General features: G+C 52.5%; 1 protein-coding gene across 6 annotated transcripts in view; it reads left to right on the plus strand.

The window, feature by feature from the left end:
* Positions 1 to 23,814, plus strand: part of ZBTB46 (zinc finger and BTB domain containing 46) — a 51,620-nt gene that overhangs the window by 20,110 nt on the left and 7,696 nt on the right. For 4 of the 6 annotated variants that reach the window (XM_005214618.5, XM_005214614.5, XM_005214616.5 and 1 more), the window contains exons 2-3: positions 491 to 1,459; positions 13,623 to 13,907. In XM_005214618.5, coding sequence (XP_005214675.1) covers positions 523 to 1,459; positions 13,623 to 13,907 — 1,222 coding nt within the window. In that variant the 5' untranslated portion in view covers positions 491 to 522. Of the gene's footprint in view, positions 1 to 490; positions 1,460 to 13,622; positions 13,908 to 23,814 lie in introns of those variants that run through there. The other 2 variants (NM_001192164.1, XM_059892497.1) reach the window with 2 other exon arrangements.

The raw sequence follows: 23,814 nt of genomic DNA on the forward strand, positions 1-23,814 counted from the left end.
GATTCGGGGGCTCGGGATAACAGAGGGGGTTCTTGTCACCTTGGGTCCCTCCTCCACTGGATACCTTCCTGGGGAGCTGAGGTAGTCAGGGGCCTCCTCCCTCTGCAGCTGGGTTGGACTGGCCTGTGGGCATTCAGCCTTGGCCCTTCCTGCCCCGCGGGCCGGACCCTGTAGGATGTTGCTGTCGTTTTGCCGTTAAAGACACTTCTTCTTAAAGGGTGGGGGTAAAGGCGCACCTGGTTCTCTTCACCTAGACTTTCTGTTTGGGTAAAAAAGTCTCTTTGACTGCGGATGGGCCTTCTCTTCCTTTCTGGAATATTTGCTTGGTTGGAGGGTCAGCTGCAGCATGTACAGCGCTGTGTGCAGGAGGACGGAGCTGGCTCAGGTGCCGCCCTCAGGTGCCCTGTGTCCAGCGGCCTCCCTCTGCACACTCTTTAGCCCTTGGTGCGTGTATGACTATGCGGGTAACCCTTCCGTTCTCACCCCACAGAGTCCATAGAGGAGGCCACCCCAGGATCCCAGATGAACAACCGGAAGGAAGATATGGAAATCGCGTCCCACTACCGACACCTGCTGCGCGAGCTGAATGAGCAGAGGCAGCACGGAGTGCTGTGTGACGTGTGTGTGGTGGTGGAGGGCAAGGTTTTCAAGGCCCACAAGAACGTCCTGCTCGGCAGCAGCCGCTACTTCAAGACTCTCTACTGCCAGGTGCAGAAGACCTCTGAGCAGGCCACAGTCACGCACCTGGACATCGTCACAGCCCAGGGCTTCAAGGCCATCATCGACTTCATGTACTCTGCCCACCTGGCTCTCACCAGCAGGAACGTCATCGAGGTGATGTCCGCGGCCAGCTTCCTGCAGATGACGGACATCGTGCAGGCCTGCCATGACTTCATCAAGGCCGCGCTGGACATCAGCATCAAGCCAGACGCCTCGGATGAGCTCGAGGCGTTTGAGGTGGGCGCCCCGCCCGGTGGTGGTGCGGACGCCCTCATCTCTGCTGTAATGGCTGGGAGGAGCATCTCCCCTTGGCTGGCCCGGCGCACGAGCCCCGCCAACTCCTCCGGGGACTCAGCCATTGCCAGCTGCCATGAGGGCGGGAGCAGCTACGGGAAGGAGGATCAGGAGCCCAAGACCGAAGGCCCTGACGACCTTGCCTCACAGCCACTGTGGCCTGGCGACGTGGGCTGCGGGCCCCTGCACGTCAAGGAGGAGCCGCTCTCACCGGCCCACTATGGGGGCAGCGAGCCACCTTCTGCCATGGATGGCACCATCCAGAACTCCTTCTCGGAGCAGACTGCCGGGGATGGCTGGCAGCCCACGGGCCGGAGGAAGAATCGGAAAAACAAAGACACAGTCCGACACATCACACAGCAGGTAGAGGAGGACAGCCGGGCCGGCTCCCCACTGCCATCTTTCCTCCCGACGTCCGGGTGGCCATTCAGCAGCCGTGACTCAAGTAAGCCTTTCCTTTGTTACAGGCGGGGCTCAGGCACCCTGGGGCCACGGCAGCACAAAGACATGGCATGTCGGTGACCCTGGGGCCACTCGTTTTGTCCACAAAGTGTCACCTTTCCAGGCTCACATAAGCGGCTTCTCTGATTATTGCAGTAAATAGGTGTGAGAGCTAGAATGCAGCCGTGGTGACCTCCTGGTGTCACCATCAGTGCTGCGCCTGGGCCGCCTACACACAGAGGGAACTGGGGTGGGGCTTCTCTGAAGCAGGGGGTCTGGAGCTGGAGAAGTGGGGTGACGCCTAGGAGCCCAATGTGGGGTATGGGGCCACTTCCCTCACACTGGGAGCCTCATAAGCAATGGCTGGGATACCTTAATTTTTAAAGATGGAAACACCACAGCATTAAAGAGATGAAAAAGTCCTTGAAGTGAAGTGGCATAGGTGGAAGGAAAGGCCAGGCCAGGCTTGTGGGCTGTAACCCACGTGCCTGAGTTTTGTGCTGGAGGATGTGACAGTTTGAGGCCACCAGCTCCCATCCCAATAAGGGGTATTTCCTCTTTGCTAACAAGTGTGGGCTTGGTTGTCCACACTCAGAGCAGTAGGGGCGGGGGTCGTTACCACATTCGGGGTGGGGCTCTCCTGGACCCCAGTCCATCAGTGGTGAGGGCTCATAGCTTAGCTCCCTTCACACTGTCCTCGCCCTCTGGAGGGCGGTTTTATCTGTCTTCCAGGCTAGGTGTCTCCCACCTACTTCCCAGGTGGTGCTAGTAGTAAAGACCCCTCCTGCCAATGCAGGAGGTTTAAGAGACATGGGTTCAGTTCCTGGGTCATGAAGATCTGCTGGAGGAGAGCATGGCAACCCACTCCAGTATTCTTGCCTGGAGAATCCCATGGATAAAGGAGCCTGGCAGGATGGAGTCCATGGAGTCACAAAGAATCAGACGCGATTGAAGTGACTTAGCATGGACAGGCTAGTAAACAAATTAAATGTTCACTAGATGCCGGGTGCTCTTCCTGGTGTGGAGCTCGTGATAACTGCGGCTGCACCGAGCTTTCCCGAATGGCACATTGGGCCACGAGGGCTGTGTTCAGGGTGCGGAGAGGCCCTGGTGGGGCAGGGCAGGATGGAGGCTTCTCAACTGGGAGGCCTCTCCAGGAAGGGGCCTCATGACTGGACAGAGGTGGACTGAAGGCAGCAAAATGTGGACATAAGCCCTGAAAGATGTCACTGATGCTAGGCCTGTGCTGGGTGGGTGGGCGTCCTGGGGGAACCAGCTGCTGCCACCCCAGCAGAAGGGCAACCCTTGGGGCTCCTGATACACTGGCTTTGTTATTGTGGTAAAACATATGTATCATAGATGTTACCCCTTTAACACTTTTAAGTGTATTGGCATTAAATACATCACTAGTATTGTGTCCAGAACTTTCTCATCGCCCCTGGGCACAGTGGCCTGTCTCCCTGGTTCTCATTCTCTTACAGCCCTGAGTGCTGGGCCGGGCATCTGCAGGTTCAGTCTGTTGCCACCTCGGAGGGATGGCTCCGTGCAAGGTGGGGTCCTGGGGTCTGTAGGATACCAACAGTGCCCACCCCCTGGTTGTGTCCAAGATGGGCAGCCCTCCAGAACCAGTGGAGTTTAACTGAACTAAATCAGAAGAAGGTTAAGTTTCTGAGCTGCTGGAAAGGCCACTTATCGCCCTGCTGGTGGTTGTGTCGGCTCCCTTGGTAACGAGTAAATGTCCCTTAGCTCTGACTGAAGCCTTGAGAGGAGCGTCCACGGGGACTGACTTTAGGAATCTTGTTGGGGTCAGAGCTGAAGAGCCTTCCCCTCCTGTCATACACTGGTGGGCAGCAGGGATGGAGGCCTCTAGATCGAAGAGTTCCTCAACAAGTTAAGAATGAGGGTGCTCTATGAGCCCGTGGGTTTGATGTTTTAAAAGCAGTTGTCGAGCAGAAGGTGTTTTTGGAATCCAACAAGTGATTTCGGCTCATGTACTCTTGCTGCTGTCTGAAATCCCTCGGGTTACCAAGGCAACTGCCAGATTTCCCCCGAGTTGCTAAGATGAGGACCTGAGGTGTGGGCTGCGTGGGACGGCTCTGCCCATCACAGTGGCCATTTATTCCTCCGCCCGCCCTGGGCTGGGGCTTGGAAGTATAAATCACGATCTCCGATGGAGGAGGGTTTGCTGTCATTAAAGATATTACATCTTAGAAGAGAGTATTTTTGCTTATTCTCACCCCGTTTATAGGAGAACAGGCCTTTTCCAAGGAACGTGTCAGGAGGTTCCTGCTGATCATTCAGGGCCCTTGGTGAAGATGCTTGGATGCCCAGCCCTGCAGCAGGGCCACCGCCTTGTCCTCTGTGTGTCCCCCTCGGCTTTGGGGACCCTGGGGCCTGTTAGTGTTTAAGAGTGATTTTTCTAAGCAGGCTTTGTAACCCAGCAGCTTCCAAGAAAACATCCATTGAAATGTGCCTCTGGGTCACAGCCTGTCTGTGTGATGGCTTGTGGGGAACAGCGTTTAAACAAGCCAGTACAATGTGTACAGGCCAGGCTCCTGCCTCACCCCTTTTTCCGCGATCCCCAGGCTGTAAGCCTTCAGTGTGGTGGGTTTATAGCTGCTAGTTCAAAGGTTGTGCCAGGAGAGCCCGGCCAGCCCATCCCAACATCCCACACTGGTTCCCAAGAGGATCTGCAGATGCAAAGTTCTAAGCTGAAGTAAAGTGTGTAGGTCTTGTGAGGGACTCCTTCGTGTCTGGACCTCGGTAAGTGTGGACCTGGCATCCCGGGATTGTGAAGGGCGCGTCAGAACTGCAGAGCAGGTTCAGGGGTGCAGGTGGCCTCCCAAGGTTGTCGCGGCTGCTCTGAGCCCAGGGCTGCTATCCAGCTCAGGGTGGGAGCAGATGCTTGGGACCAGGGCCCGGCCTGCCCTGACCGGGTCAGAGGGGTCGCTTCTTAGCCCCTCGGAACTCCAAGCCAGTGGCCTCTCCCTTGGCTGGGCCCCCAGACGTTTTCCCTGCAGGAATGAGCAGAATTGCTTGGAATCCATCTGCTCGACCTCAGAGCCGTGGTCGGGGGCTGCTGGTGCCTGGATACCTCAGCAGTGGGCTTCGTCAGGTCATTCAGTTGGGAACGTAGGGGAAGACGTGCTGCTGAGAAGGGAGTTGGGGGACCCAGTGCTGACCCAGCAGAGCGGGGGCACTGTGGAGGGGGCCCGAGTGGGGCAGGGCTCGGCCATGAGACCCCTGGCCTGTGCCTCACTGGCTGGCTCACCCTGGCCCAAGGCCACACTTCTGAGTTACCACCTGGACTTAAGCCTTCATCACCGTGGGCATGGCTTTACTGAGAGGCCAACAGAGCTTTGTTTCTGCCAAAACAGCAGTTCTTGGACTTTCTAGAAGATTAAGTTCATGAAGACGGAGGCCCTGAGGCTTCTCATCTTTCCAAATGTGGAAGTGGAGGCTGGTCACCCTGCGGCCGCTGCCCCCGTGAAGAGCTGAGCTGCAGGGTCTGGATCTGGGTGATCAGGACATGGCAGGGCCCCTGGGGGTGACAGGTGAGCAAGGCCAGTGGTCCCTCTCGGGACCCACAAGGTTCCACTCGGGACAGACGTGCGGGGGTTGGGCTGGGGACGCTCCACAGCCGGCGCTGGCTGGGAGCTTCCAAGGGTGCGTTTCTGCTCTCCCTGCTCTCAGGTCACCTCACCCTCAGGCAGCACCACTGCTGACCTGACAGGAAGGCCACCTGCCTTTTCTGCCACCTTGATGAGTCCTGTTTTGATTTGAACTTGAGGCGTTTTGTCCTCTTAACCATGTGTGTGTTTTCTTCTGGTATTTGGACACTGTGATGGGGATGCCCCTAGGTGCCAACAGGGTGGGGTCTGAGCCCACTGCCCTCGCCCCCCCGACCCTGGAGACAAAGGGGCTCTGGTTGTGTTGAAATGCCCAGTGGTGTATATGTGCGTTTATATATATGCACTTAAAGGCACAGCTTGGAAGCTTACATTTAAATGAAGATTTTAAAAGGAGTTGTGAATGTTATTTTTTTTAACTGTTCATTTGAAAACTTTTATGCTACTGCTTTTTTCAAATTTTTTAAAAACAGAAGCAGAACATACACATCAGAAAGGCCGTATCACAGCTGTTCAGCTGGCAGAGGCCTGACTGCCCCCCAGACACCCCCATACCCATCCCCAGAGACCCCCACACCTCTGCAGACACCCCATACCACCCCCAGACACCCCTACACCACCCTGCAGACATCCCCCACAGCCCTAGACACACCCACACCCAGCCCGCAGACACCTCCACACTCACAACCAGACACTTCCACACCCCCTTAGACACCCTTATACCACCCCCCAGACACTCCCCACAGTCCCAGACATCCCCACACCCAGCCCTCAAGACCCCCCACACTCACACCCAGATACCCCCACACCCCCTTAGACACCCTTACACCACCCCCAGCCACCTCTACACCACCCCGCCATACACCCCCCACAGCCTCAGACATCCCCACACCCACGCCCAGACACCCCCATGCCCACCCCCACACCTGTCCTGGGGACCCCTCCCCAGATCTCTGGGTGCTGGTTTCTCCTGATCAGTCTGCTGTTGGTGGAGCCCGTGGTGGGGGCCCTTCCTGAGCCGTGGGCCCTGTCCTGACCAGAGGGACATGAGGGACCCTCTGCTGCCACCCTCGGTGCTGGTGCCTGTGTGTTTGAAGTCGACCTCGAGGTGTTTTTGAGGGGCTGCTCCCTGCTGCTGCTGTGACAACTGACCATGGACTTAGTGGTGGAAACAGCCCCACCATAGCCTCTCTCGCCCTCACATGGCAACCGTGGGTCCCCAGGGCTGGCTTCTGGGCTCAGGGGTGAATCCCAGCCTTTGCCAGCTTCCAAAGGCTCCTCGACCCTTGGCTCGGGGCCCCGCATCCCTCAGATCTCAGCTCTGGTGCCGTGTCCCCTTCACTAGCTCTGGCCCTTCCGCCTCCCTCTTCCTCTGAGATGGACGCTTGTGTGGACAGGGAGGGTCAGGGTGATCTCCCATCTCAAGGACCTGAAAAGTCCCTTTTGCCATATGAGGCGACACATTCACTGTCTTGGAGGTGAGTCCCCAGTCACCTGGGGACAGTTGGGGGACAAACAATACCAAGGTGTTTGAAGAAAACCACCACCCCTTTCCTATTGTCTCAGTGATGGTATACATTCAGCGAGCTGCACAGATTCTAACTGTAAGGTTTGAATAGTTTATTGTCTCTCTCCTGGCCATTTCATTGGGGAGACATTCACACTCAGAGAAAAGTTGAAAAAACGGACCGTGAGCCCACCTGCCACCTGAGATTCTCTATCTGCTAATGTTTTGCTGTGTTTACATGTTTATCTGTCTGATCATCCAATCTCACCTCGTTTGCACATTTCAGAGGGAGCAGCAGACAGCAGGGCCTCAGCTCAGCGTTCTCAGCCAGCTTCTCACCAGAGCCCGCATTTCTGAGGCTGGGACCCACACCTTTCATGTGCCTTTTGATGACAAAACATCCCCTCAGCCTCTGGACCCTTCCACCCATCTCATGCCAGCCTGGGGGCTACAAGCGAGCATGTCACACGGTGACCCGTTCACTGACCTGGTCCTGCTCAGTCACTGCCGGAGGATCCTGGGTTGCTTCCCTCCGTAGCCTAGGGAACCTCTGGTCTGTCCAGGTGGTTGCCAACCTGTTCTCAGAGTTTGCTCCAGCCTCCATGAGAGTCCTCAGATGATTCTCTCACTGCCAAGTGGTGTTCTGTTCTCAGCTGTAACACAACTGCCGATGGACATGTAGTTGTTTGTGTGGTTTCCGGCTATGATGCTCAAGCTGCCTTGAACGTCCCAGGACGAGTCTTGGTGTGATTTGCCTTGATGCCTCCCGGACTGGGCTGTCAGGTGGTGTGTGTGCGAGGAACCAGGTAGTGGTGTGAGGCACACTTGTGCCAGTGTCACGCAGGCAGTGGTTTGGGTTCGTGTTTAAACCTTAGCCATTCTGGAGGGTGTGGGGGTGACTCCTCATGGTTTCATCTTCTCAGGGTGAGAAGTCTTCTCAGGGTTTACTAGCCTCCCCGTCTGCCTTTGAGTGGTATCTGCTCAGAGCTGTGCCTGGTGGCAGGTCTGAGCACTGGGCCATCCAGCACGCTGCACTCCGGGGATCCCACTGGCCGCAGTCCCACCCCAAAGATGAGCATCCGAGTTGACATCAACCCTCCTCCTGGGGAAGCATTTTGGCTGAGCGGACGGTCCTCCAGGTGTCTGTTTGCTTGTTAGGCATGCGTTCTGAAAACATTCTCTCAGTCTCTGACTCGTGTTTTCCAGTAACAGTGTCTTTTGAAAAGCGTACGTATTTGAAAAGGGGCTTCCCAGGTGGCACTAGTGGTAAAGAACCTGCCTGCAATGCAGGAGAACATAAGACTTGGGTTCGACCCCTGGGTCAGGAAGATCCCCTGGAGAAAGGAATGGCTACCCATTCTAGTATTCTTGCCTGGAAAATCCCATGGACAGAGGAGCCTGGAAGGCCGCAGGGTTTCAAGGTACAACGTGACTTAGCGACTGAGCACACACGCACACATTTTAAATTTTGATGAAGTCTGGTGTGTGAATTTTTTTTGTTGTTTTTCTGTGGTTCATGCTATTTGGGTCTAATCCAAGGAACCTCTGCCTCAGGTCACAAAGATTTCTCCTGTGGTTTTCCCGGAGGATTGAGTGTGACCACTGGCCTGGGGTGTGATGGATTAGCCTTCACGGTCGCCTTCTCCATGTGGTGTCCAGCTGTTCTGATATCATCTGCCCATGGAACTACCTTGCTGACTATATAGGGTTTTGTTTTTTTTTAATTAAAGCGAGTTTCTTTTATGAAGTGAAACTTTTGGATAGTGATAGAAAATGAAGTAACTTGATTTTAACATGGATAAAAAGCATGACACTTAAGAAATAATACACCTTAGACACATAAAGTAAGAATGTAAATTTTGGACAAGGTGCATAATTAGTTTTTTTAACTTTATTTTTATATTGTTCATGAGATCTAGAGAGTGTTAGGACTGAGGTCTGGTTTGAGCCGTAAGGCCTGGTCTCCGCTCTGCGGTTTTCACTTGTCCTGAAGGTTCTGCCACGTTGCTGTGTGCACAGCCGCGGATGCAGGCGCCTGTTCCCTGGACAAGAGGTGGCGGGTTGGGCTGGGTGGGGCTGGGCATCTACAGAAGGGCTGTGACAGGCAGCTGGAGAGCAGCTCTGAGAATCGTGGAGCATGAGATTTGGGGAAATCTTAGCAACCGAACGCCGGCTGTGCGCCCAGGCCCCAGTGGCGGGGTGGCCCTGCCCCCACCCCAGGCCCTGGACATGTGCCCTCTGCTTCATCATTTTTTTTTTTTAGCGGTATCTTTATTGGTATTATGTCCATATATTTTCAGCACTGTCTTTCAAAAGATATTTCTTATTTTCTAATTTAATGGAGTGATTCAAAAACCAAAAAGTATAAAAATGTATATCATGAGTATCTTCCAGCTGTCCTTGACATTCATCTGCCTGGATGCCAACCTATCAGATCAGAAATCACTGTTAGTTATTCTTGGGTTTTTCAAGAATTTGTGAATGAAAAAGAAACGAATATATTATTTTTTCCTATTTACATTGGAAGTAGCATATTGTACACACATTGTACTTATTTTATTATTGCTAGATTTGCAGCATCAGTGCACAAAGACCTTCCTTATCTTTTTTTAAACAGGATACAGTATTCCATTATGTGGGAAGTTAAACCACACACCAATGAGAGGTAGTTGGTAGTGACAACACTTTACACATATGTACGTATATGTTTATATGTGTCTATGTGTATAGATATATACGTAGAGGTCCTTTGCAGTTCATACTGCATCATCTAATTTAATTGTCTAGAAATTCTGCTTGTTTTAATTATGATCTCTTTTCTGTTTCAGCTAAAGGTTGAGTGAAAATTTCCAACTCTTACAGTATATCACTTATAGGAAGAAGGAACAACCCTGCCCCTGTCTTCTGCTCTTGAATCCATCTTTACTTTTAACACTTGGCCTTTTACAGTTAAATGTTGATATTTTCTGTCCTGGTTGCCTTGTTTATCAGAGAGAGCTTGGCTGGGGAAGAAGCCCTGAGTGGCTTTCTGCTGGCCCGGGGGCTGGCATGGGGACATTTCCTGCCGTCACAGGTGTGTGAAAAGGCTGGACACTCTCTGTCCCTCGTCTTGGCGGCTGGTCTCCCTGTCCAGCTCCGGGCAGTGCCGCTGTGGGCTGCTGTGTCCAAGAACGGTGCTGGGGTGTCACCAGGCGGCCCGGACGGGGTCCACCGCCCACGACTAACAGCCAAGCCCAGGCGGCCATCACGTGCCTGGCTCCTGGCTTGTCAGTTTTTTAACGTCACCATTTAAGGCTTTTTTCTGAGTCACCTAGTCTAAGTTTGCCACAAAAGGCTCTTCAGAGGAGAAATGTGAGGTGAGGAGTTTCCAGGGTCGTCACTTGGTGGAGGAGCTCCAGCAGCTGAAGGAAGGACTCCCAGGGTCCTCAGATCCTCGCTCAGGAGATGTCCCTGCCCAGAGGGCACTTGGGGATAGTCCTGTCATGCATGGTTGCTGGTGGCTTGGGCTGGAGGCCTTCCCTGAAGCTCGGGTCCAAGCCTGGCGCCCCAGCTCTACCGGCTCCAGCTGGGATCCTCCTCAGAGCAGCATGAAACGTGTTCTGAGTCTAACCGGTGAATATCAAGTTACCACAGAAGCCATGCTCCTCACAGGTCCCCACCCTCCACCCCCAGGGCACTGGGGATGATTTTAGCTTTTTGATAACAGTAAGAGCCTGCTTCAAGGGTTTAAGTGACATCAGACTCTTTATCTACGAAAGGATTTGTTGCAATGTAAACAATGCTTTCAACTTCCTGTTCTGTTTGTAGAATTTCATTTTGACCTCATCTTAAATCCTTTTTTTTTTAAATCCAGCTACGGTCTAGAAGGGCCTGGAAGGGGCTCTGCTCTCCCTCCTGGTGTCTGGCTCAGCCCTGCAGGCATAAGCGCGTTTCTTGGGCCTGAGCCTCCACCTCCGGCCCCCTGTCCCCTTGCCAGGCTCCTGGCCCATCTGCCCAGCAGGAGGCTCAGGACCTGGACCCAGGGTAGGCTTCACGTGCTGCCTTCTGGGCACTTTGCTCTGCTTTCTCAATTTAACAATACATCCTAGGCCGCGCTGTCCATGAGCTGACCGTTGAGGTGATGTTGGACAGTCAGGGACCCTTCGTCCTCCCCGGTCTCCTTCATGACTCCTGTCTTCAGAATAGACCCATTCCTTCCATGTTTCACTGAATGGTGCTTGCATGCATGCTAAGTTGCTCAGTCTTGTCCAATTCTTTATGACCCCATGGACTGTAGCCCACCAGGCTCCTCTGTCCATGGGATTCTCCAGGCAAGAATACTGGAGTGGGTTGCCATGCCCTCCTCCAGGGGATCTTCCCAAACCAGGGATCAAACCCATGTCTCTTATGTCTAACCTGCATTGACAGGAGGCTTCTTTACCACTAGCGCCACCTGGTCCTTATATTAGGAGATGTCCCGGGTAGGTGCCCGGCAGAAAGACTGGAGGACTTGGGAGGTAGGTGTTTCTGCTCAACCTGTCACACTGCTAGGGGCTGTGGGCTCTTCAGTGTTCCTGCGAGGACTCTAGGTGAGGTCATCGAGCCGCCACAGGTGGGCTGACTGCGTTCCTGGGCCGGTGGTGGTGCCTTTTCTGAGTCTCTAGCATTCGTGAGAGAAATCCTCCATTGATGACTTTAATCTCCTTCACTGTCGCCCTGCACCCTGTGGACCCTCGCCGCTCACCACAAGCATCCTAGGGTGGTCACCCCGGGGATGTGTCTGGCTAGAGCTCGCCAGCCCCTCCCGCCCTGCGCCCGCCCCCCCACCAACCACTGCACTGCAGCTGGAAGCCGGTTCACTGTTTCATTGAAAGTCTCACTTGCCAGACATCCTTCCCCAAAACCCAGCCTTTAGCTTTTCACATGTGGCAGGAATCTCTCAGCTTATTTTGATTTCTTTTATAATAAGCTTTTGAACTTAAATTGTTAATATAATTTCAATAAATTTTGTTTTTGAAATCTGGTGTTTTTTTAGTTTTCAGCTTGTTGTGGGCTGAATGTTTCTGTCCCCAGAATCCATATCTTGAATCCTTATGTTTGGAGGTGGGGCCAGCAAGCAAGTCCTTGGGGTAATCAGAGGCCCTCCACATACTGGCCAGGGCAAGGAGAGCGGGGAGGTGGCTGTCTGCAAGCTGGAAGCAGGCTCCCACCACCCTGTCAGTCCTGGATCCTGGCCCTTCCAGCCCCAGGAACAAGAACCACCTAAGTCTTTTCCAGGAGCCAGGCTAAGGGAGACAGAGCTTTCATTTCAATTTATTTAATCCCTACAGTTAGTGGCTAGCAATGCAAAGTCAGTGCTGATATAAAATTGAAGAACTGGCAAAAAAAATATTAAAAAGATTTATAGTTTGAAAAAACCAAAATATCCTTCAGAAACCTCTGTTGGCAGTAGCTGGAAGGGTCCCTGGACAGTGGCTCTGAGTGTCTGGATCCCTGGGCTAGACCCATCCAGGTGGAGGTCCCCTGTGGTGCGGCCTGGTGCCTGCTGCCCCCACTTCCCAGGTGCGTGAGGCCATGTCCCTATCAGGGGCGTGATGCTCAAGTTGGTCCAAGTCTCTGATTTCCACTTGGCCCCTGCTTCCTGGGTCTGAGGAGGGACCTGTCATTTCAAGGACCAGCTTGTGTGTCTGCCCCACGGCTTCACGTTTGAGGTGACCCAGTCTTCCTCCAGCGCCATCCCCCAGGACAGTGCAGGGGTGGGAGAAGCTGGCCCATCCCTCCTCCCCTACTTGCCTCTGTCTCGGGAAGGAACTAGCTTTCCTGTTTCTATTTTGATTTCTCGAGTAGCCACTTGTTCCTGGGGAGCCCTGGCCAGGCAGCAGCTCTCCCTGGGGTCCATCTGGCACCGGCCTGTCTTGAGGCACCTGCAGTCACCCCCAGATCCCCCCATCTCTCCCAGCCCCTGGCAACTCCCAGTCTCCTTCATTCTCCATGGGTTTGCCTCTTTTCACGTGAGCAGAATCAGAGGACAGTGTTTGTTTCGCTTTCACCCTATGTAACGTGTTGAGATTCATCTGCCTTGTAGCCTGTGCCAGAGTGTCACTCCTGTTTATGCTCCATCACGTTCCACTGCGTGGATGGACCACGCCCTGTTTGTCCCTCACCTGTAGGCAGGCACTCGGGCTGCCCTACCTTTGACCCTGATGGGTGCTGTCATTCTGAGCATGGACGTCCTCCTGCCAATGGGAATGTTGGCCATGAGGCCGCTCTTTTTTAAGGACCTGAGCTCCTGCACTGAGGCTACATCACTTTATATTCTTACAGCAGCCCGGGGGGCTCCAGGACCCCACGCCCCGTGGGCACCGGTAGGAGTGAGGGGCCTCCATGTGCCGAGCTGTATTTCCCTGATGACAAATGACATTGAGCACCCCCATTGGCCGTTTATGCATTTTCTCTGGACAAGTATCTGTTCAAATATCTTTGAAACTGGGGTGTCTGTCTTCTTACTGAGCTCTGAGGTTCCTGTGCAGAGTCTGGGTGGAATCTCATGTCGGGGCACAGTTTGCAGGGATTTGCTCCTGATCTGTCCTCACACTTTGCTCACGGTGTCCTTGGAGGCCTCTGAAGGTTTGATTTTGACAAAGTTCAGTTTAATCTGTTTCAGTGCTCACCTTGGTGTCACCACTGAGACTGTGGCCCAGTTCTGAGGCTGGAGCTTTCCTAAGGGTTGTATCTTTTCGGCTCTTTGATCCATTTTGACGGTTGCCCCTTATCTGAGAGATGAACGTACACAGATACTCAGAGCACACCCCTTATTCTGGGTGGGCTCCCCCCTCCCCCACCCGCCGTGTTCTGGGTTGAACCCCATCCGAAGTCTAGGCTGTGACATCACCGCTGTCCTGAGACCTCATGGCAGGACGGGATCAGACTTGATGACAAGCAGGTGGGGGCCGGGAAGCTCCTGGCTCCAGCTTTTCCTACGTTTGCGTGCTGGCTGTTCCGAAGGTCCTCGAGTCGCCTGCAAGGTCTCTAACGTGTGTCTTCCTCCCCAGACGCGGACTTGACCATCGCTGAAGCCAGCAGCTCGGACAGCCGAGGGGAGAGGCCAGAGTTCCTCGCGCACGTGGACGAGGGGCTCCTGGGAGGAGAAGGCAGCTACCTAGGCGCGCCCCTCACCCCAGAGAAGGACGACGCGTTACATCAGGCTACCGCCGTGGCCAACCTGCGGGCGGCGCTCATGAGTAAGAACAGCCTGCTGGCCCTGAAGGCGGACGTGCTCGGGGAAGACAGCTCCCTGCTGCTGGAGTACCTGCCCAAGGGCGCCCATTCCCTGTCCCGTAAGTGCCGCGGCGCCCAGAGTCGGCGGGAATAACAAGCCTCAGCCCATGATACGGTGCTGAGGGTGCCGTGCGAACGTGCGGGTCGCGATGGGTCACGGGGCCTGCGATGGGGGGCTGTCGGGGGCACTGGGAAGCAGCCGTGTGCTTCTCCGAATGTTTCATGCTTGAAGTCGAGGCGTGCGTGCGTGGTTGCTAAGTTGCTTCAGTCGTGTCCGACTCTTTGCGACCCGGTGGACCGTAGCCCGCCAGACTCCTCTGTCCATGGGATTCTCCAGGCAAGGATACCGGAGTGAGTTGCCATGCCAGGGATTGAACCCGTATCTCTTATGTCTCCTGAATTGGCAAGCGGGTTCTTTACCACTTGCGCCGCCTGGGAAGCCCTGAAATCAGGCATCTAACCCTAAACCCTGATCAGCTGACAAGTGCACCGCTGTGCCTGGCCGAGGACGGGTGCCAGGGCGGTCTCCGGACGGCCGAACTCTGGCTCCCTCTGCTGGCCACGCCCCGCCGGCACCGCCTCGTCCTGCCTGGGGCGTGGCCAGCGTGCGGATCCCCTTTCTCCGGGCAGTGCTGCTGCCCCCGCCTCAGATGTGGAAAGGATTTGGGTGTTGTGCTTACACCTTAAATGTCTCCTGCTGAATTCCAGTTGCTCGGAAGCAAATGACGGAGTGACCCAAGAAGCCCATAAGGTACAGCGGTGCTGGCTGAGCCCCCGAGGGGGGTGCCAGCCTGGGCGGGAGCTGCTTCCCCTAGGCTCAGGTGCTCTGAACATCCCCTGTCCTGGGTGCGCAGGGGACCGTGACTATGTCTCCAGCCACCCTGGTAGGTTGGTGTCTGTGAGGAAGAGCCAGGTGTGGCCCTGTTTCCCTTTTCGGGGCAGGATGACACACCCCAGAAAGGGCAGTGCTGAATGCAGAGGGTGTGGGCAAGGGGCCGGTCCAGGGTCCTACAGTCCAAGTGTGTGTGGCTGGCGGGGCCATGCGTGGTCCCTGAGCACCACTGAAAGAAGCAAAGGAAAAGCTGCAGCTGGTTTTGGGCATCAGTGGAGTGTCTTTAATTTTCACTCTAATTTTAAAAACAATATCTTCACAACTTTGCTTTCACGGGCACCAAAATATCCTGAGTATCTGTGATGGAAATTGCTTGTGGCTAATAAAGACCGATGTGAAGAGCAGCGTGCCCATTCTCATTGCTTCTCCTGCCAGAGTCCGAGGAAGGTAGTTGTTGGGGCTGTCGAAGAACCTGGCTGTGAAGTCAGACCCAGGGCTGAATCCCCCAAGGCTGATGAACACACTTTTGAAAATATGTTTAGGTCTCATTTCTTTGCATCTGAGAAATGGGAATAGTGTCACTTATACAGCTGTTGTGAATATAAAACATGGACGCATAAACCAAGTCAGTCTGACAAACACTCCCCAACGTCAGTCCATTTCCCCGCTCAGGTCAAACCTTGAATGTGTTGGCAAAAACCGGTAGTTGAGGAAGTGGTCCCAGGGCGTTTGCAGCATCTGGGGTTTAGAGTTGGCAAGTCCACAGGAGCTGAAAGGATAGCTGGCAGCTTTGTGGGTGCCGTGGCAGGAGCAGCTTGGGGTAGGGTGTGGGGAGGTGGGGGCATCCCCTGCAGGGCAGTACATTTGTTCTGGCTTTTTTGGGGTTCTCCTAGTTGGTGTGTGAACCTCGTGTGTCAGAGGCCCCAGGAGGTGGGGGCAGCCCCTCTGTGCTGAACCATGTGGTCACAGGAGGGATGGGCCTGTCCCCTGTTCAGATGGAGAGTCCCTCCAGGGTGCCACCCAGCACGGGCCTGAGCCCCCGGAGACCACCACCCTGGGCAGCATGGGATGGCGTGTGCGCTGTGGACCTAAAAACACATTGGAAGGGAAGCATGGCTTCACACTGGGCACCACTGATAGCAATGCAGAGACACACAGAGGCCACCATGCTTCATCCAGGGAGGCCCAGAAGGAAGATGGGGCCCTGTGCCGCGGTGCTGGGAGTCCCTCATTCCTGGTCTGGTATGAGGGGGCTGTAGGGTCTCTTTCCCGACTCTAACCCCCAGGCTCCTCGAGGTGCTTGTTAATGAGATTTTTCTGGGCCTAAGCCTTCTGTGATGTTGGGGGATTTGTTGGGCTGACATCCCAGCAGCCGTAGCTCATGGCTGGAGCAGCTGGGGGAGGGCACGTCTTCATCATGGTGTCTGACGAGGGTGGCTCCATGGTATGCGGTGTGCTGAGTGGGACTCCTGGGCCCTGTCAGGTCGTCCCAGTCTCCAGAGGGGAGCCCTGTGGTCAGTGTGGCCTGCTGGACACGCAGTGTTGCAGAAGGAAGGGGTGGTATCAGCACATGTTTAATTAAGAGAACCATCAGATCTGCAGGCGATGCCTAGCAGTGACTGAAGGCCCTTTCTGGACAGTTCTGGAGCCTCCAAGAAAACTGAGTTCAGTTGTTCTCCCAGACCTGATCACATCTGGCTTGGCAGTTAAGCTCCACAGATGGTTTCGTTGGTGGATCTCCACTGTTTAACTGATTTCTCTGCGAGAGGACTTGTGTACTTTTCATTTTGCTTCAGTTTAAGTTGATTTTTTTTTTTTTTTTTGCTTTTATTATGTTTGCAGTAGGAGGCTGACATCCCATTGGTTAAAAGTCTCTGTTCACTGAATAGAAACCATGGCAAGCACCTCTGTGGTGCCAAACGTGCTGTTTCCTGAGCTGTGTTTGTGGGTGTGTGTTGATCCGGGAGGGACTTTGAAAAATGCCATGAGAACACAAGTAACCTTTATTTCTCGGGAACGAACTGGAGATGAAGCAGCTGCTCTGGTCACTGGAGGCCGAGGCCCGAGGGCGATGCGTCCCCAACCTCCTAGAAACCCCAACGTCCTGTGCATGTCGCCGTCGTGGCTACTGGGAACACACGAGTGTCTATCTCCTCACAGCGGTGGCGGTGCTGTCCTGTCTCTATGGAAGGATGTGCTCCTACAGGAGAGAATGCAGACCTGGGTTGGCAGCAGGCGAGGTCTACCCTGGACGGCCAGCCACAGGCGCCCCGCCCACATTTCTCCGTGCACTGCCCCTGGTGTCGGTCAGGGAAGCAGCTGGGTTTTGTTCTGACTGTGGTTTAAAGAATATTTCCTTCTGGTATTTACATGAATTAAGGACCTTCACTTGAGTCTGGCTTAATATGGGACCTTAAACACTCGCCTATGTATGAAAGGGCATTTGACTTAGGTATTACCACCCTTATAGGTAAATAGCTAGGTTCACACACCTAGAAGGACTTTCTAGAAGAGCCTCGCTCCAGGCAATGTTGGGCATGTGGTGTATCCTTGCCGCGGGTTCTGACTTTCTGGATAGAATACCCCGTCGTAGCCAGACCACCCCCCAGACAAGGCACATGCGGAGACCCAGATGCTTGGGAGTGGTGAGCAGATAGAAACCTCGTCCAGTGAGACCCAGGCCTCATGACATGGCAGCGTGTGGCTCACTGCAGGATGGCCAAGGACAACACTCCCCGAACTCTCCACGGCCTGCCAGCTGGTGTCCGTTCACGCGGGTGAGACTCCTTTCCTGTGTCCCCAGGACCTGGCACCAGCCCAAGTCACCTCCCTCCGGCCCCTTCGCCCTCCTGCACTCAGAGCCCCGGATGCCCGCTCTGGTGACCGGCCAGACGGAGCCCAGGGAGCCGGCCGCCTCCCCAGCCCAGGTAAGACTCGAGGGCTGCCGGCCAGATGCCTGTCCACTGGGCACATCCCCATGGGCCCAGTGCCCAGAACCCACATGCAGCATGTCCTGGGTGAGCCTATGTGGTCGTGGCTGCTTTCCATCCACCCTCTGCCCCACAATCCCCTCGGCCCCGTGTCACTCAGGGTGATGCAGATGTCGGCTTTGCAGTAATAGTTGCAACATTTGTGACATTAAATCAGCTTTGATATTCAAATTACAATGCTTCTAAGGGGCAATTTTCTCCAGTGTACAGACTCCTACAGCAGTGGGTTAAAAGCCCTGAGCAGTGCTGGTTGGTCTCAAGCGGGTTTTGCTGCGGTGCTGGCTGCTGTGTGTCTGTTACCAGGCATCTGAGACCCACTTCCTATGTCTCAGGTAGTTATTTAAAGACAGGTCTGTTAGGTTCCGGTATTTCCCTGAAGAAAAAATCTTCAAGGAGGGAGAGCTTAAGCACATGTTTTGTAATTTGAAATAAATCAAATGCTATTTCTGTGCATTTGAAACCAGGATGTTTCAGTGGGAGGAGCTGGTGTTGTGCTGATGTGGATTTTTCGCATGTCCGCTCAGGCTTCCTTTCTGGAAGTGTGATGGTCATCCTGTGGTGGCTGGTCGGGGACCCGGTGAGCAGGTACACGCCTCTGTGCTACTGTCTCCCCAAGTCGGCCACGTCCTCATGGCCCATAACTCATCTGTCTCTCCTAGGTCAACACCCCCGGACCTAGAGGCCTGGGCTGAGGGACTGGCCCCTCCGGAGGTGATTCCAGCTGGGGCTTGAGGTTTCCACAGGCTCTACCGGCCTAGCCAGGATGACCGGGGTGTCCTTTTGGCTCATTGTATGGCCAGGAGCACTTTCACAGCCTGGGTGGACTTGCCTAGGGCTCCACCCTGAAGTCAGATAAGGAGCCCCAAGAGATGGACACCTGTGGACGATGGGTTTTGAGGCTGCCAGACTGGAACAGGCATTTGGTACATGGGGGTGGACCTGGGTATGGGCCTCTCTGATGCAGGCAGCCTGGCATTGGGTCCAGGTGGCCAGTGGTGATGGCAGAGCCACACATAGACACACACACACACACACACACACACACATCCTGGGGAGTCATCAGGGCAGGTGGGACTTGAAGGCTGCAGTCCTTGAGGGACAGAAAAATCTGTAGAAAAGAATCCAGTGAATCTGCTGGAACTGAAAATACAAAGTGTAAGGTTGAGGATGCGTGAGTAGTGTAGAGCAGTCAGTACCACCCGAGACAGGGCACGGGACTGGAAGATAGTGATGGACAGGATCCAGCTTAAACTTGGGGAAAAAGCATGGGGACAAGCAAAGACACACTGAGGAACAGTGAGAATGTCCAGTGCATGTGCACTGGGGCCCAGAGGAGAGAAAACAGAGTGGAGCAGTGTCAGGAGAGACAACAGAGAATGTTCCCAAACTGATGATGGAAGACATCCTTCCACAGATTCAGGAAGCTCAGGGAACCAAAGCAGAACGACACCAAAATAAAACAACCACCAAACACCCAAACTGGGCACACTGCTGTCATACTATTGAAAACCAAAGACAAAAATAGAAACCTTGGAAGCAGCCTGAGAAACGAGAACATTAAAAGGAACAACATCAAGACTGATGTCTGACTTTGCAACAGAAACAATGCCGCTAGTCTCTAGGGCGCTGCAGAAACTCCGAGACCAGAATCCTATAGCCAGCAGATGTACCCCTTACAGACCAGGGCCACATGAAGACAACGTCTGCCAGAGAAACAGAAAGCAGGGGCTGCACTGTCACCCAACAGGAAAGACTGGAGAACAGCCTCTGTAGAAAGACTGTGAGCATTTAAAGCAAAGTTTATGGCTCTTTGTGGGATTTTTGACTCAAGTAGTAGAGTAACACGTGGCATGAACAGCTCAAATGGTGGGAGGGTGGGCAACTGTGGGGTCTGAATGAGTCTCGCCTTCTCTACGAAGTCTCAACAAACACTGACAAAAATCATCGTGTAAAGCTCAAAGACTTATGAAGAGAAAAGTGGAATAGTACTTGATTGATTTCAAAAAATGGTAAGCAGGGAAGGTTAAAGCAACAAAAAGCATAAAAGGACAAATCGAACATACGTAGCAAGATGCAAACAGCACCCAGATACACCAATAGTCCTGTTATTACCAACATATTGAACACTACGGGAAAAAGAAAGGATTACCAGCCTGCTTTTCAAAGAAAATCTGTTGTTTGTAGATAACATGTGTTACAGATAAGAACACAGAAAGGTTTAAAGCAAAGAATTTAAAGAAGGCTGAGCACCGAAGAATTGATGCTTTTGAATTGTGGTGCTGGATGAGACTCCTGAGAGTCCCTTGGACTGCAAGGAGATCAGACCAGTCAATCCTAAAGGAAGTTAGCCCTGAATATTCATTGGAAGGACTGATACTGAAGCTGAAGCGCCAATACTTTGGCCATCTGATGTGAAGAGCCGATTCATTGGAAAAGACCCTGATGCTGGAAAAGATTGAGGGCAGGAGGAGAAGGGGGAGACAGGATGAGATGGTTGAATGGCATCACCAACTCAATGGACATGAGTTTGAGCAAACTCCAGGAGATAGAGAGGACAGAGGAGCCTGGCTTGCTGCAGTCCCTGGCATTGCAAAGAGTTGAACACAACTGAGTGACTGAACAACAACAAAAAGATAAAAAAGAGAAACCAAGGAAACACCAGCCTAAAAAGTTTATCTGTATCAAGCAAAGTGAAATGCGGAAGGGTGCTGCTCCAGAGGCTGCTACACAGGACAAGAGAGTCAGTTCAGAGGGAAATGCGAATATTGGATGTACAGGTTGGGGTTTTAGATATATGGAGTGAAAGCTGACAGCTTTGAAAGGAGGAAGAAAGAAGTCCACAGTTAGAGCGGGGATTTTTAACAGATTTCCTCGGTAATTGATAGATCAGCAGACAGAATATCAGCAAGGATGGAGAAGATTTGAACACAATTTTCCAATATTAACCTGGAATAAACCCACTGAGTCACAAGATGCTGCTCTTTTCCTATATGTTGGACTCAGCTTGCTATTTTGTTCAGGAGTTTTGCATCTTTGTTCAGAGAAGTATTGGCTTGTAACAACATGGTCAACCAAGTCATACATCACACCAAACAAGTGCATAAACTTTCCAAGTGCACAGGAAACATTTACAAATAGACCAAGCAGGAATGTAATGGAAATCTAAGCAAATGTTAAACAGTGAACTCATACAGAGTGTGTGCTCTAATCTCAGTGAAGTTAAATTTTAAAAATCAGCAGCAGAAAGATACTAGAGTAAGTCACAATGGAAATTACAAAATATTTTGAACTGAATGATAATGAAAATATGACACATCAAAACGTGTAGGTTACATCTAAAGTCCTATTTAAGGGAAATTTATAGCTCTTGCACTTATTAGAAAATAAAGTAAGTTTAATTTGAGAAGTCAGGAGGGAGAAAAGGATAGAAAATTAAACCCACAGAAAGCAGAGGGAGTGAAACAGAGAGCAGATGTCAATGAAATAAAAAGCAGATGGACAACAGAAAAATGAACCAATCCAAACACCAATACATTGAAAGATTAGTAAAACAAACTCCTATCACGGTGATCAGTAAGAAGAGAGGAAAGCTGATTGTCAATAATAGGTATAAAAAAAGCATTACTAAGGTACTAAAGATGTTAGAATGATAATAAGGGAACATCGTGAACAATTTTGTGCTAATACATTTGACAAGTTGGAGGAAATGGGCAAATTTCCTGAAAAAACAGTATATCAAACAGAGCATTTTAGGATGCCCCAGGGCCGTCGGTGGGTGGAGGGAGCAGGCTTAGACTGGCTGCTCTGAACCAAATCGGCAATGCTGGGACATAGAGCCATCCCTGGTCTGGCCATGGGGTGATCATGGAGGGGACCATGACCCAAATTTGAGAGCTGGTAGAGGAGAACGGGGGTGGCTCTGGGGTGGTCGGTATGAAAGCTGTGCTCATGGGCAGTTTATTTACCTTCTCTTGAAATTCCTCCCTCACGAGGAGGGCAGCCCCGGCCAAGTCACAGGCCCCAGATGCTGCAGAATACAGAAATTGGGGGAGGGATTAACACAGTCATTGGAGATCAGAATAGGAGAGAGCAGATGCCCAGCCTGGCAGCAGGCAAGAGGGATAGGCAAAGAGGCCGTGGACGAGGGTCTGAGCAGACTGTGATGGGGAAGCTGAGGTGGGTGGAGTTCTCAATATGTGGATCTGGGCACTTCCCTGGTGGTGCAGTGGTTAAGACTCTGCACTTCCAATGCAGGGGGCGCGAGTTCGATATCTGAAATGGTTCTGGAATGTTTCCTGGTCAGTGAGTTTACCGCAAGTCTGATTCTCTGCAGGGCTGAGCGGAGACGTGGCTTCCTCTAACACTGCTTCACTGAGTGGTACTTTTGTAGATACATTTCTGCAAAACTGTAGCCCCGTGTTATTGAACTTCATACTTTAGATAATCTGGTGCCAAGTTCTGACCTCGCTTCCTCATTTTCAAGCTTGCCATTCGCCTTGTCCACTTAATTCCAGGCAAAAGGGCTCTGTTTTCAGGGTGGATTGGTAGAGAGTGTCTGTTTCAATTTGATGCTATCTGTGTTTTTTCATTTATTTCAATTACGTTTTCACTGTTTGCATTTTTAAGACTTTATTGGTATTTATGAGAATCAAACTCCATGATGTATAAAGGTGTTCTAAGATATATAGGCTGTAAACTACAAGTTACAAAAGTGTTAGCTTCTTTCCTGTACAGTTATTTTAATTACAGCAGTCAATGAACATTTTTCTCAGCAGTGTTCATGAAAGTAGTGGGTTTCACGGTGCCCCCCACAAAGACACGTGCGTGTCCTAATTCCTGGGATCTGTGAATGTGACCCTATTTGGGAAAAGGTCTTCCAGACTTAATTAAGGATTTTAAGATAAGCTCTCCGTGGAATATCCAGTTGGTCCTAAATCCAGTGACCAGTGTCCTTATAAGAGACAGATGAGGAGACAGACACAGAGGAGCTGCTACAAGAAGATGGAAGCAGAGACGGGGAGGGAGGTGCTGCAAGCCCAGAGAACTCCTGGAGCCCCAGAAGCTGGAAGAGGCAGGAAGGACCCTCCCCTGGAGCCTTGGGAGGGAGTGCAGCCCAGCAACACCTTGACCTCAGGCATCTGTCCTCCAAGATAGAAACAACAGGTGTCTGATGCTTTAAGATGCCCAGATTGTTGACATTTATATTAGCAGGCAACTAATAGGTTAAGAAACCACAAAATGCATCATCGTGGGTAGGTTCAGTGTGCCTGGGGATGGGGGTCACATGTTTGTGCAACTAAATTGTTTTTCTAGGGGAAAAATACAGCACTTGTGTACAGAGATAAGTATTTTTTCTAACATGTAGGTCTGGATTGTTAAATGCAAGCTAGAATGAATAACTCAAATTTTCATTTTTATGTTTATAGAAGCAGAATAGAAAGTCTAAAATAACTCAGAAAGGTTATTTGAAATAAAACAACCTAAAAACTGTCTCCTCGCGCTCCTTTTCCATCTCAGAGCAGGTAGCCCACTTGCTGTGTTCCATGCAATGTGCAAACTGGTTTGGTGCTGGGCACCAAATAGCCCAGAGGCCCATGTGGGTGGCTTTGTTGCTACTGCCTCATCGAGGGGTGGGTTAGGCTGGGCCTGGTGCTCAGATGGGAAGAGAGACATGGAGTGGGAGGTTTTCCTCCTTGGGAGCTGCCAGGTGTGGCCTGTCCAGATGTGCCAGGCTGGGTGCCCTCCCCTCTGTCCTATCTTGGACCCTCACCTGGACCCACCTGTCCAATGGCCCTCCGTGTGGGGCTGGAGCCCTGCTCAGGAAGGGCTGCTTCCTCTAGGGTCCAAGAGCTGCCGAATGCTCTGGTTGTGCCTGCGTCTGAGACCCGGGCCTACAGCTTTGCCGGGAGCAGTACTGCTAACAGTGGTAACCACGGTCTGTGTCGCGTGTACAGAGAGTAGCCTTGGCCCTCTGAGCCAGTATGGACCATGGCCTTGGCCCCTGGTGCACACAGGGCCTGACAGCAGGCGCAGCCGCTTCTCAGGATTTCTCTCCAGGGGCAAAGGTTCTCTAGTAGGCATCTTATTGAGGCACTGTTTGCAAGGGTAAAAAAAATAGAAACAACTTCCATGTTTGTTGAATAA

Source organism: Bos taurus, chromosome 13 (genome assembly GCF_002263795.3).
Source record: "Bos taurus isolate L1 Dominette 01449 registration number 42190680 breed Hereford chromosome 13, ARS-UCD2.0, whole genome shotgun sequence".
Taxonomy (NCBI): domain Eukaryota; kingdom Metazoa; phylum Chordata; class Mammalia; order Artiodactyla; family Bovidae; genus Bos; species Bos taurus.